This window comes from Grus americana, chromosome 8 (genome assembly GCF_028858705.1).
Source record: "Grus americana isolate bGruAme1 chromosome 8, bGruAme1.mat, whole genome shotgun sequence".
NCBI lineage: Eukaryota > Metazoa > Chordata > Aves > Gruiformes > Gruidae > Grus > Grus americana.
This window is the reverse complement of record NC_072859.1, coordinates 29,061,325-29,074,022: the sequence shown is the minus strand read 5'-3', so window position 1 is coordinate 29,074,022 and position 12,698 is coordinate 29,061,325. Positions and strand designations below refer to the sequence as shown.

At 37.0% G+C, this 12,698-nt stretch overlaps 1 protein-coding gene across 4 annotated transcripts in view; it reads right to left on the bottom strand.

Annotated features, from left to right (window-relative positions):
- Positions 1 to 364: 364 nt before the first annotated feature.
- Positions 365 to 12,698, bottom strand: part of OSBPL9 (oxysterol binding protein like 9) — a 64,998-nt gene continuing 52,664 nt past the window's right edge. For all 4 annotated transcript variants that reach the window (XM_054833595.1, XM_054833598.1, XM_054833596.1 and 1 more), the window contains 15 exons: positions 11,015 to 11,108; positions 10,369 to 10,470; positions 8,698 to 8,857; positions 7,966 to 8,078; positions 7,574 to 7,692; positions 6,067 to 6,152; positions 5,646 to 5,820; positions 4,055 to 4,139; positions 3,677 to 3,787; positions 3,469 to 3,532; positions 3,224 to 3,364; positions 2,241 to 2,319; positions 1,755 to 1,846; positions 1,188 to 1,323; positions 365 to 1,084 (listed from right to left, as the gene is read on the bottom strand). In XM_054833595.1, the coding sequence (XP_054689570.1) occupies positions 1,010 to 1,084; positions 1,188 to 1,323; positions 1,755 to 1,846; positions 2,241 to 2,319; positions 3,224 to 3,364; positions 3,469 to 3,532; positions 3,677 to 3,787; positions 4,055 to 4,139; positions 5,646 to 5,820; positions 6,067 to 6,152; positions 7,574 to 7,692; positions 7,966 to 8,078; positions 8,698 to 8,857; positions 10,369 to 10,470; positions 11,015 to 11,108 (1,632 nt within the window). In that variant the 3' untranslated portion in view covers positions 365 to 1,009. The remainder of the gene's footprint in view (positions 1,085 to 1,187; positions 1,324 to 1,754; positions 1,847 to 2,240; positions 2,320 to 3,223; positions 3,365 to 3,468; positions 3,533 to 3,676; positions 3,788 to 4,054; positions 4,140 to 5,645; positions 5,821 to 6,066; positions 6,153 to 7,573; positions 7,693 to 7,965; positions 8,079 to 8,697; positions 8,858 to 10,368; positions 10,471 to 11,014; positions 11,109 to 12,698) is intronic.

Genomic DNA, 12,698 nt, shown 5'->3' with positions numbered 1-12,698 from the left:
AAGTAAAAGCTAGATTTAATTGTGAAGGAAAAATAGGTTGAGTGCTACATAGAGCTACTTCCTCAACTGTTACTTAACTATAGCAAAAGCACAGAAATGCAATGATTCCTGAAGTGCTGGCGAGCCAGGAGAGACACAAGGCTGGATGTAGATTCCTGAAAAATTCTGCTGTGAGTGCTGCAAATTCTGCTCCTTCTGCTAGTTCATTAACTACTTTAAGAAGTAGGTTGAGCTGCAATGATTCCAGTGGGGAAAAAAATAATACTACTAATACATTTCACACAAAACAATTGCTCATCACGCAGCTGGAAAAGTCAGTCTTGCTGCAAAGGTTTATTATGAAATAAATAAAAAGTCCATAAGAGAAGTTTGAAAAATCTATTTTATGAAGCTTAAGATGCATTGAGTAGAATTATCTGTGGTTACATTTTTGATCTCAAAATAACAAAGTTATTTTGGGCAAGACACTGAAATGCCGAAAGATTTGATTATCATACAGGTGGAAGATAACGTTTACCTAGCATTTGTCTAACAACTTGTCCCATCAAAGGAATCCTCATATTTACACGTTGCAAACATTAGCTAGATTTAAATGACGTCTTGCATTTCATTTCTTGTTTTTTAAATATGTAGGACCCAGGAATATTATGCAACTGATACCAATGCCATGGCCTTCACAGTGGTTATACAAAGTGTGGATGCCTCACGGCCCAGATTCTCCATGCTTTAGAAGCATCGGTAACGGCTCCAGGCAGCAGCCTGCCGTCGAAGCTCGAATACACTACCAGTAGAGCAGAGTCCACTACATTACTGCACAGCCAAGACGTTTCTCGTTTTGTTTAATTGCTTATCTGCATCAGTAAGTCCGGTATCCCTGAGATAGGAACCACTGGAGCTGGAGGGGGCAGGTTCTCCAAACGGTACGTACGTGATCACTGATGACTATCTTGGTATCAGATGTAAACTTTGCTAAGCCAAGGCTTGAATGTTTTCTGGTTTTACAACCCACTTAATGTTTACTGGCAGCAAGTCGTTTCAGTAGTGGCTCATCATAAACCCAGCATTCTCCATCTTCATGGAATAACTAGAAAACCAGGAATAATCACTTGTAAGCTTTTTATGACTCAGTCGGAAAGGAACAAATGCTACAGGTTAGAGGGCATTTACACTGTTCGAATAAAGCTCACCCTTGTTTCCCATGAGGTCTCATTCTCCTTTCTGGCTCTGGCTTCAGCTCTTTGTCTTTCTTCAAGCGCGTGCTTTGCAGCTGTGGCTGCATCAATGTCTCTAATTTTTAAGTTGTAGGTTACATCTTTCCATAAGCTTAAAAAAAAGAAATTTGAATGGAGACTGCTTTATAGAAGCAAAGTGCTAGAGGGTTATAGAAACGTATTACTGGCTGTTAGTCATCAGTATTTGTTTGAATTAAGGTAGGTCTCACTTATCAAAAGGGCAGAAAACCTCCAATATGTATTAAACCACAACTGTGCTTTTGCCAGGAGGCTGCAGTGAAGCTCTCTGGGCCTCCCTGGAACATTTGGTCCCAATGAGGATGTAACTGAGCACTACAGGTCTCCTCTTCCCCATTAAAACCCCAACCTGTTGTACCTCGGCTCTGTCCTGCAGCGAAGGAGGAGCACATCCATCCACAAGGGATGTGAGTGTACCATTAGTCAGTGTCTACTGCAAACTTGGGTCTAACTAACTAAAAAAAAAAAAGTGTCTTAATTTGCCCGTTTAACTGAAGTTCTTACCAGCGAGACTCAAAGTCGTCTTGGTCTTCCAATTTCCTTACCTTCTTCTTAATTGTAGGCATTTTCTTGGTATCTATAAAGACAGCATTCTCCTAGAGAGTGAGATTAAAAAAAAAAAAAAAGATAAAATCAGTTCTTTATCTAGACAAAATTTATCTACTCTCACACTCCAGTACAGTGTTTGTCAGGAAATACTTGAAAAACATAACTCTTCAGATTCTGTTCTTGCTATAAAAATCAAGTTACCTTAAAAATAAATTAACAAAGTAAATTCAGGACTTTTATCCTGAATTCAGCATTCTTGTGATCTTATGATTTTTTTGGACACCTTCATAGGAGTTCCCAACTACTACTGTTTGTTTAAAAAACAAAACCAAACCACCAAAAAAACCCCACAAACAAAAAACCAAACACATACTTTTTAAGCACAATCTTCCATTTTGAAAAAGGGGGGGGGGGGGACCAACAAAACCAAACTTGCTTTACCCCTGTTGTATATTTTGCATACATGACACCATTCCATTCTCCTTCAATTGAGCAGAAGGGTTTCTTGTCATTAGGAGAACTAAATAGAAAGAAACAGTCATTTCTTAGTTGCATTACAGCAGCTGAGAGATGCTAAAGGACCAAAGCGTTATCCTCATTGCTATACAGTCTGTTTTATATCAGCCCTTACAATTATTGGTATACGGATGAGATGAGGGTTCTGTTTACAGTGAGAAGTTTTGCATCAATTAGTTCAACTGGGTAAACCTGCAAAGGAAGTGCTGTTCCAGGGTAAGACAGGCCTTGCCCTAGGGCTGTACCTGCATTTAGAGTTTAGGAAACCTGAAGCAGATTTAGAGTGATAAGTTTAAGCTTAAAAAGGTTTCAAACTCAAAGCTTCCCCAGACTACTGAGAAACACAAACGCTAGTTCATGAATGATGTCTATCAACATGTGTCAAGAAGTGATTCAGAACCAAGTTATGAACCTCCTTTTGTCAGCATCCACTTACTGACATTAGAGCAGATCTCCGAGCGAGATGAGAATCTCCACTGAATTCGCTGCTCTGGGCACACACAGAGGATCTAACCAAAATCCACCAGACCACAGTTATAAATAAATACGTAAATGTCTGCAGCGGAACTTTAACTGACACACTATGAACAGCAGTAGTATCAGGCTTCAGCATTTTTATTTTTAGGAGAGGTAATGATGAAGCCATTCTGGATAATTTAGGACTGAAAATTTAAGTTCCTTTTGGTAACCAGCTGAGAATGTTTTAGAGCAGGACAAGGCAAGACGCAGGCCTACACCGCTTTCCTCTCACAAGTCTTGGCTATAACATGGCATCCTGTGACAGGTAATTATGAGCTAAGTTACTGGGTGTAGCTGTTTCAGTATTTTACACTCCTGACTGTCTTGAAAAAAACACTGTCAGTATTTAAGTAAAGAAAAAGCAAGATTAACTGAAGAAACCTGCTTACAAAATTTCAGCTGTAATTCTGTGCTTCTTTCCTCCATAAAACGGTTTTGTGTGGAAGACGATGGAAGCATTATAACCTGTCTTTGAGCAATTAATACTGCATTCTCCACCAAGTTCTATCCATGGCACAGTGAGAATAGACCTACAATTATAAATACATATATATATTTATAACCTCTCAACCGATAAAGTATGAAATATTACAAGGCATTAAAAAGGAAAATACCAAATAGAGGGTTTACTTGCCTTCCATAACCATTAGGAAAGGTCAAAATATAGTGTTCATCGTAATCTAGGCATGTGACACACCCTATTGAAGAAAAAAAACATACACTCTAGTTACATAAATTCAAACATTCCTTATGTTTAATAGGATGACTTTAAATAATTTCTGTAAAAATTCTAGTCGCAGAATGTAAATTTCTCTTCCACTGTTAAATTTACACACACGTACCTTGCCCTATGTTATGAACCCCAATAGACATTCCTAAGAATTTTGACTTGGTCCATATGTGAGCATTGAACTGTATCCTCTTGCTAAAACACTCTGCGTAAAATGCTGAAACTGAAGAAAAAAAGGTATTAAAAATAGCAGCACAAGGCATTAATACTGGTGTTTCCAAATTCATTCATCAGGAAATATCTCCAAGTGCCTTATACTAATGTGGCAACAGAGTTTGCAATTTGTTTCTCACAAAAACAGTTTAGAGAGAAAACCTTCAGCTTTTAAGTTTGGAGAGAAAATCTAAATCCAAGATTTAAACCAAGAGCTGACTTGACTGCTGCTCCTAGCCAGATGCCATCTCTATTAGCAAAGTTATTGTCAACTTACTTGGAGGATGATGAGAGACCTGCTCTGCCACAAACGTTACACTGCTTTTACTGACCCAAGGAACTGGTCCTTCTGAAACTGGCTCCTGCATGATAGTAGAGAGGATTTTCATCACTGACAGTGTCTACAAAACACTGGATGCTTCCAAGAGACGTTGCTTCTAAAAATGTTCAAAGGCTTCTAAAAATGTGTTGCAGTGTTTTTAATGTATTTGTCAGATTGCTAATTTGATGGGGAATAACTCCTTACTCCTGAAACTATGATGCTTTCTAAAGAACGTGCAGCTTCTACTCTCTTGGTTTTTAAGTATAAATGTATTAGGGGAGATGCCCCCAGATACAACAGTTAAACTGAAAGACTCACGCATAAACCCAATTACAAAGTAATATTTAAATCCACTTAATTTCTTATTAGCTAATAAGAAATGGGTGGCAGAAATAGTTTTCATTTTTGTTTCTGATCAAGTCCAATATGCATATTTATAATGATCAGATTATATATGTATCACAAAACCATTAAACAATGTTAATTTCCTGCAGCAAATCATGAAAAGTGTAATTAATTCATCATTAGAAGCAATGGAAGCACAAATACAATATTGTCTTTATGCCAGCAAATAGGAGTCCAAACATTCACCTCAGAAACAAAAGAAAGATCTGAGCAAGCTAACTGGGGTGGGAGAAGCAAATTAAATGGGAAAAATACAAGTTTTATATCTAAACAATCACCTTTAGATATACTACACTGAGGCTACGTGAAGTATGTCACAACAGCACTTCCCACATCATTTGCAGCTTCCCAAGGTAAGAAGCCGAAATGAGGTGTTAAAAAAACCAAACCACAACAAAACCCCAAAAAACCCAAAACACATCAACAACAAATTCCCCCTCCATGCAAGTGCTAGACCTTTTCTCTAGGCTCAGTGGGGCACTGTGTTAAGTCTGATTAATCCTTGAGTCTCATTGAAACTTGGGCAAATAAGAGAAAAGCTCATACACTGGGAGATGAGTTCGGATTATGAGAGTGGCACTGCTGTTACTCTGTCCTTCACTTCACCAGACATACTCTGATAAAGTACAAAAGGAAGAGTAGTGGCCAGACACAGACGTACAACTAAAATATTATCCAAGCTCAGAATCCAAACTTCAGAAGTCTACAGAAAGATTTTAAAAGGAGAGTTAAATATACTGGAGAAACTGCACTGCTTTCTAGGTTGTAAGTGAGGAAAAGAAACCCCACTGTTAAAAACACAAGGGTTTAGAGAGATGATAAAAAGAAATCAGAACTTTCAAAAGAAAGGAAGTCACGCTTGGTGCTATGAAACAGTTGAGGAAAAAACCAGAACATTTTCAATATGTCAAATAGTTCTTAAAAACCGTAATAGCTCAAATTTTGTGATGCAAGATATTTTAAACTTCTGTCCAAAGAAAAGGAGGAAAGGGGGGGGGGGAAATCAGTTAAGAAATTGCCATAGTTTGTCAATTTTGCTACTTAAATATAACATAAGCCATTTCAGTTAGTAAATTAATAAAGCTTTGGGAATTACTCGCATGCATTCTAGGCACCAAAAAACATACCACAAGAAACTAACCATATCATCTTCACCTTCAGTGCCCGGTAATACCCAATGACATCGGAAGATCTCGCCCAAAATGGGATTGTAAGGCTTTTTAGCAACTGACCCTTTTCTTCCTGCATGAAAAGCTGAGAGGTACCATTTAACCACTTGAACCATTCGTTCCTTTGGATCCTTCTGGTCGCTAATGCTACGGGGCCAAAAGAGAGAAAAGAAGGGCACGCAAAATGAAATACAAGCAGGTACCTCAAATACAGGAAAGCTTTTTGGATGTTTGGTTGGTTTACAACTAGAAGTTTGACTACTTTGACTATTTTTCAAGTTTAGATCAAAACCTAAGCAATATTCTTCAAAACTACCAACTTACTTTCGGCTGCCCACAAGGGCCAGAAACAATACCAGAACCAGTTAATTCTCTACTTTACAAATCAAATACCTGACAAATAAGTCCGGATGTGCAAAAAAGTCAGCATACATTTCCAACAGTGACCTTCTTTCCAGGATAAAAGTTGGAAGAACCACCTGGGTGAAGAAAAAAACCCCTCTTATAGATCAAGATACGTTAACATCCTGCACAAAAGCATTCTACATACTAACTGAAAATAGCATACAAAGCACCCAAGGCTTCGTGTGCCTGTAAGCTGATTGTGTTCTCAAACTTACCAATGAATTCTGACATATGCAGGTCAGTTGGCATCTTCTATAAAACCAAAGATTTAAGAGGAACTGTCTCTTATCTTATGTATGTTCTAGTCCCACTTAAAGTATATTCAACTATGTGGCTGAGCTTATTAAAAGCTGTTTTTAATTACAATAACATCAATTATTTCATTTCATCTGTATGTACACTATCAATTTTCAGTTATAGTAAAAATCTCATTCCACGTAGTCACATCCTCTTACGTGCCTCTTTATTGAGGTGAAGGTTAATCTCTTCCCTACTACCTTTCTGCCCCAACAGCATTTGCAGGTTCCATTCTTGTGGATCTGCTGTCTGCTTCAGTGTGGTATGGACCACTGTTGAAAGTGGCATTGATTGCTATTGTTGACTTCAAAGCAACACAGACGAGATGCATGTTCATGATGCTTCCTGGCAGCTTAACTTGAGATCAGTAATTTTCAACTATTCCAGGAGTTCCCAAAACAGACACATTTTGGATCAATTCCTATTCAGAACTGCCAGAAACCTTCCATAGCTGCTGGCTATTTGCCCAGAAAAGTTTTAAGTTCATCTTTGTATTGCAAGTTCCAGACTGGACAGTTAAATAAAATCATCCACTTAAGGAAACTAATGATAGGATTGATCTCTCCTACTCTTTTTCAATCTGGAATTACTTGTTTAGATTTAACCAAGCTGCCTAGAAAGATCAACACATTCAGAACGCTGTTCATTCAACCTTAAGACAGACAACAACATGAATCACATTCACGAAAAATCCAACTCTTGCCAGACCTACATGTAGCATTTTAACGTACACAAGCAACTTACTCAACAAGATCCCAACTAAGCAAAGCATTTCACTATATGCTTAACTCTCCCTTTTATTTTATTCATGTCTTTTTGAATGTCACCATACACTAGGATCTTGTAGATCTTTGTTCTAGAAAGCTAGAGGACAGGAGAAACATTACTACCGCATGGAGCATTCCTCTTATCGCAGCTTTACAGGCATTCCAAGGATCAGGTTCAAAGAGAACCAACAGCTGCTTTCTATGGCAAACTATTTTCCCAAACAGATCTTAGCAGTAGGATATATTTACGCTGTATTCATTTTTACCCTCCCAGTAATAACTCCAATTAAAAAAAATACCATGCTAAAGAGATTACAGCTTAACTACCTCTTAGAACAAATATACGGTTAAATTATTTAACGTTAAACTGATTTACACAGAATTCAGGGTTTACTCTCCCTCCCTTCCCCATGAACAATCATCAAGTTTACCTTTGTTAGATCCATTCCTAATCTAACTTGTGACAACAGATGCATAATAACACTCTTATGTTCTTCCACTGATTCTCCTTCTCCATCATCATCTCGATCATCAGGAGGATCAAAGAGATCTAGAAAAACAAATTGCTTTTGTTTTTTTCTAAGCCTTCAAAGACAGACTATATTTAATTAGCATATATATTAGCTGTCAAAAAGGTCTTATTTATAAAACTAAGGTTTTTAAATCCTACAATTCAACAATCTCCCATTAGTAAAGAAACATTAGACAAACCATTTTCCGGAAGTACCTTGTCTCATATATATGATCATACATATATTGACACAGTTTACACACAGATTAACAATCAAGATCTCCTGACTGAAAGTTCATGCAGTCCACTTACCAGCATCATTTGTCCCATTAGACATGGAAGAATTGAGGGACTCTGTGGTATCTGGACGTTTCAGACTACTTCCTGTGCTGCTCCGAGTCAGGACTGCAGCAGACCCTGAAGAACTAAAGAAAAGTAATAAATTCTCACAATTCACAATGAACTAATTCAGACCAAATTATTATAATTTAATACACATAGATATCCATTCCCTAAGGAGTTTACTGATAGACATCAATATATGTGCTGCACACTAATTCACAGAAAACTTAAAATGGACTGCAGCTGAACAAATGGGAAAGCCTGCAGTCTTAAGATAATAACACCTGAAGGCATAAAACAGCTGACTAATTCCTCTTGGAAATGTGTAGCATCTCTTAAAATTAATTTTCTGATTCATAAAAAAAGAAGACTAAATAGAGATTTTGGGGAAAGACAGTCAACGTCAAAAAAAAAATCGTTTTAGTAAATGTGAGAAGGAATTGGTTATTTACTAAGGAAGGAGCAGAAGAGGAAACCACATCCCTCACAGACAACTGTTCTGGGGGAGGGGGTAATCTTATTCTGTTACACAGAGTGGCTTTTCTGCCTCCTCCTGCATTTTGTTTGTTTTTGTTGAGGTTTTTTTTAAGCCAATGTGGCTTATTCACTTATTTAGCTTAACTAACTTCTACAAGCAGACAAGCCACGCCCTTGTAGATAAAAATTATATTCAGCACAGACTGCATACTTTCAGCTACTTACTCCATACATCGCTTTGGGGAAGAACTGCTCTGATAGAATTCATCAGCATCATAGAATTCATCCTCACTGCTTGAGTAAGAAAAGTCCGGGACTGTGTTTGGAGACAGGTTGACATGGCTTGGAGAGGTGAGACTGCTGCTAGGTGCTGACTGCCCACTTCCTATGGAGTATTAAAAATTACAGATTCAATAAAACCAAATGAGTTTAAAATCTACCAGTTCTAAATTATGAGTAAGATTGTGTTGGTCTTCATTGATTTGAACAAACTCAGAAGGTATGATATCTTACAAAATTAAAAGTGATAATTAGTCAGGTTCATATTCAGTTTCATTTAACAGGTAACAAAAGAAAGGTCACAAGGAAAAATCAAGAACACAGTGCAACAGTAAAGTGGGTGGAAGACTTTGCATTTGCCTTCATCAAACTTTGTGAGGTTTCTGTCAGTCAGTCAGAATGGCAGCCCTGTCCTATCCACTGTTATTCCCAATTTGGCGTAGTCCGTGTCTAGGTTATCTGACATATTAAGCAGCATTGGACCCAGTATCAAACCCTGAGAAACAGCAATAGTCATTCAGTTGCCATTTGGACCTCAGACAGCTGATTGCAAGCCTTGGGCCTGGCAGTCCAGCCAGTTTTCACTCAACTTGTATTCTACTTGCCTAAAACATCTTTTTCCAATTTAGCTGCAAATATATTTGGGACAAAATCTAATGAATACAGTTTCTAAATTGGATTATGTGAATCCTGTCTCACCACTAACTCGCCATTTTTCCAAAGAGCCATAGCAATAAAGACAAAACAAATTAACGCTGACACAGACCTTTCGTGGAAGCCTAAGTCACAACAGAGGTTATTAAGCAAGCTAAGGTATTTACACAAACAGCAATCATCAGAAACTAAATAGAAGATGAGGTGCATAGAGTAAGACTGAAAAAAGAAACTTTCTGGCAGGAGAAAAATTCAGCAGTGGTATCCTTCATTTTTCAGATTGGGGCTAAAACTGTTTAATACTGTTTAACACGTGGATTAGTGTACTGTGAAGGAAGGATAATAATCAAGTAACAACATATCATTTACACATAAGCTTAGAAAAAAACTTGGGAGGGAACTGAGAGAGTTTTAGAATGATTGGACAATATAATCAATACAACTGATCAGGAAATAATAGTCAATGTTGACAAATAATAAAAAAAATACATTAAGTATGTAGCTATGGTTTTAAAAAAAGAAACTACTTTATTATAGGAATTGTAAACAATTATAGCAACTTCATATATATTATAGCAACTTTTGCTTCAAAGCATCTATTGTAGTTTTTAAAAGCCCAGTGAATGTTATTATTTAAGGGAGAAAGGAGGGAATCAATGACTTAAAAAACCCAAAGGCCCCACATGATGTATTAACTGCAAAGTTCTTGTGCTGATTACTGCAAGATTGCAACGATGGAGACAAGAAAGCAAGCTGCTAATACTCCTATGTATTATGTATACATGTGGGGGGGAGAAAGAGCAGAATAATTGATTTTAACACAACACTGAAATATGTGTTGATTAAAAGCAAGATGTAGGCCAATACAACATTGTCTTACTAGCTAATCACATTAGGTTACAGACAGCATACATTCAGATTTTGTTTCTTGTACTTCAATAAGACGGTTACACAGAACTGTACCTGTACTATTTGGTGTTGGAGTCTGATTTCCAAGTGATGCTACTACAGGTCCCACCGGCAAAGATGAGGGTCGCTGCTCTGACTTGCACAACTGAGGAGGTTCTAGGGGATATTTTGATGTGTTAAACCCAAAATTCACATTTAATATGAGAATTATACTTTTGTTGGGAAGGTGATTCCACATTATTTCACCTCACCTTCAAAAATGAAATCCTTTTTTATAGAAGCCATTCAGACAGAAAAATATGTTTCTGTCATTGTTATCTAGCTCTTTTTTACTATGAGGCAAAAATGGCATTTTTTAAAATGTCAGTTATTTAGCTAGAAAGCATTTATCTTTTCTGAAAACTATTGTTTCATTTATTTTAAGTAAGTGTATTAGAAACATAAGCCAGTAACTTAGAGCAAGTAAAATATATCAGTTTATCCACAGAATTAGAGGCAGATTTACCCGATGGCTGAGGAAGCTCCATACTTCCCACCCCTTTCCCTTCCTTTGCACCACTGTGGTGAGTGTGCACCACCAAGTGCAATGTGCACCTGTATTGCATATGTGACACAGAAGCTATCCACCATTATGCATCTAGATTGCAGTTGCACCCTGCTCTGTTCATATTTCTACCGAGGTTCTTTCTGTACGCCATACCTGGAGGTATAACCGCTTGGGAAGGCATTGTGCTGATCACTGACTGTTCCAAAGGACTGGGCTGATATACTGCGTCAACCGGGTTTATAGTGCTCTGAGACAAAAGAAAGAAAAGCACTTTTTTTTTTTAAATTAAAAAAAAAAAAAAAGTATAGATAGCAAGAACATTGTGAGCACAAGAAATGCCCAACTGCAAGACAGCAAATTCCTGAGAGAGAAAGTAAAACACTAATTGACAGTTGAGGACATGAGAAATACTTTCAAAGTAGTAATACTTTCAATCTTTACACAGTTTTTACACTAAACTGAATTTGCTACAGAAAGGAATTGTCCTATAAAGAATTCTTATTTCAAGTTCTAGCTTCTGGTATTCTTTTCAATGTTGATTAATAAATATTGCATGCAAAGAATGGAATGTTAGATGCAAATTATCTGGCAAAAATTAGTATAGGTAATCTGTATTTTTAAAACCCTTTTTTTTTTTCTCCCCAAAAATTAATTTATCCCAATCATAGTAAATCAACCCATAAATTAAAACAAGAATCATCAGCACGCATACAGCCATGAAGTAGCTTTGTTGCCAAAGCTCCTTCCCATTCAAGCCGACAGTTTGCAGTGCATCTCCAGTAGAGGACATTTCAGCCTACTTATGAACACGGGCACTTTGAAAATGAAGCACCAATTCAACTCGACACTCACAGAAGTCACTGACTTCAGTATATGCTCTTGGCTTCTATACAACAAGCCCCTCTGAAATCTAAATTGCAATGTCTTTTCATCCACACTAGAATGATTCTGCCTTGCTTCACTGGCCTGTAGTTTTGTTATCATCTAAGTACTGTTGTTATACATGTTTACATACACAGCCAGTACTTCTATGTTGTTCTGGGCTGTTCGTTGGATAAAAGGTACATGAAACCCTTTTCCAAACATCTTGCAATTTAAAACCATTGATCTATGTCAGAACTATGAAAATCTTTGCCTCAGTTTGCTAGGAAATCTTGCTACTGTGCTTAAGAATATCAAGCACAGGAAGGTCATACAATACCAAGTTCTACTTTAAAAAAAAAGTTATGGTTTTAAAAAAGCTAGGTGAACTTTGCCTTTAAGTTTAGTCAGCATGTTTATTGCTATCCTCTTTTTAGATCAATATTTAAAACATTAGAAAAAGAAGAGGGTCTCCAACTGTTCTTGTCTCCCTTTAGTCTATTAATTTTTATTTGCATGCAGACTGAGGGAAACAGGGTAATTTTAACCTTCCTCCTCCCGTTTTCCTACAAAAGGAAGACTTCTTTTTTGCCTCCTTTCCTGGTTAACTGTTATTCTGAACTTTATCCCACATTTAGAATCAGTGAAGCAGTAATGATTTTTTTTTTTAATAGCACAGGATTTATTTAATTGAAAACAAAACTATTATTCCCTGGTTATTTTAAAAAAAATGTCCAGTTAAAAAAAGAAAAAAGGCATAAAATTGCTTTCTACAACTTCATTGGTGTTACTAACTAGTATACAAATAAATAATCCAGTACATATACCCTTACCGCACTATACTCCAGCATAAAATCCATCTCCTTTACACATTACTTCAACCACTTGTGCAACTATGCATGCAACACATTTCACAGTTTAAAACGATAATCCTATTTTCAGAGTTAAGTAAGTTAAAAATCAAGACTGTCCTATG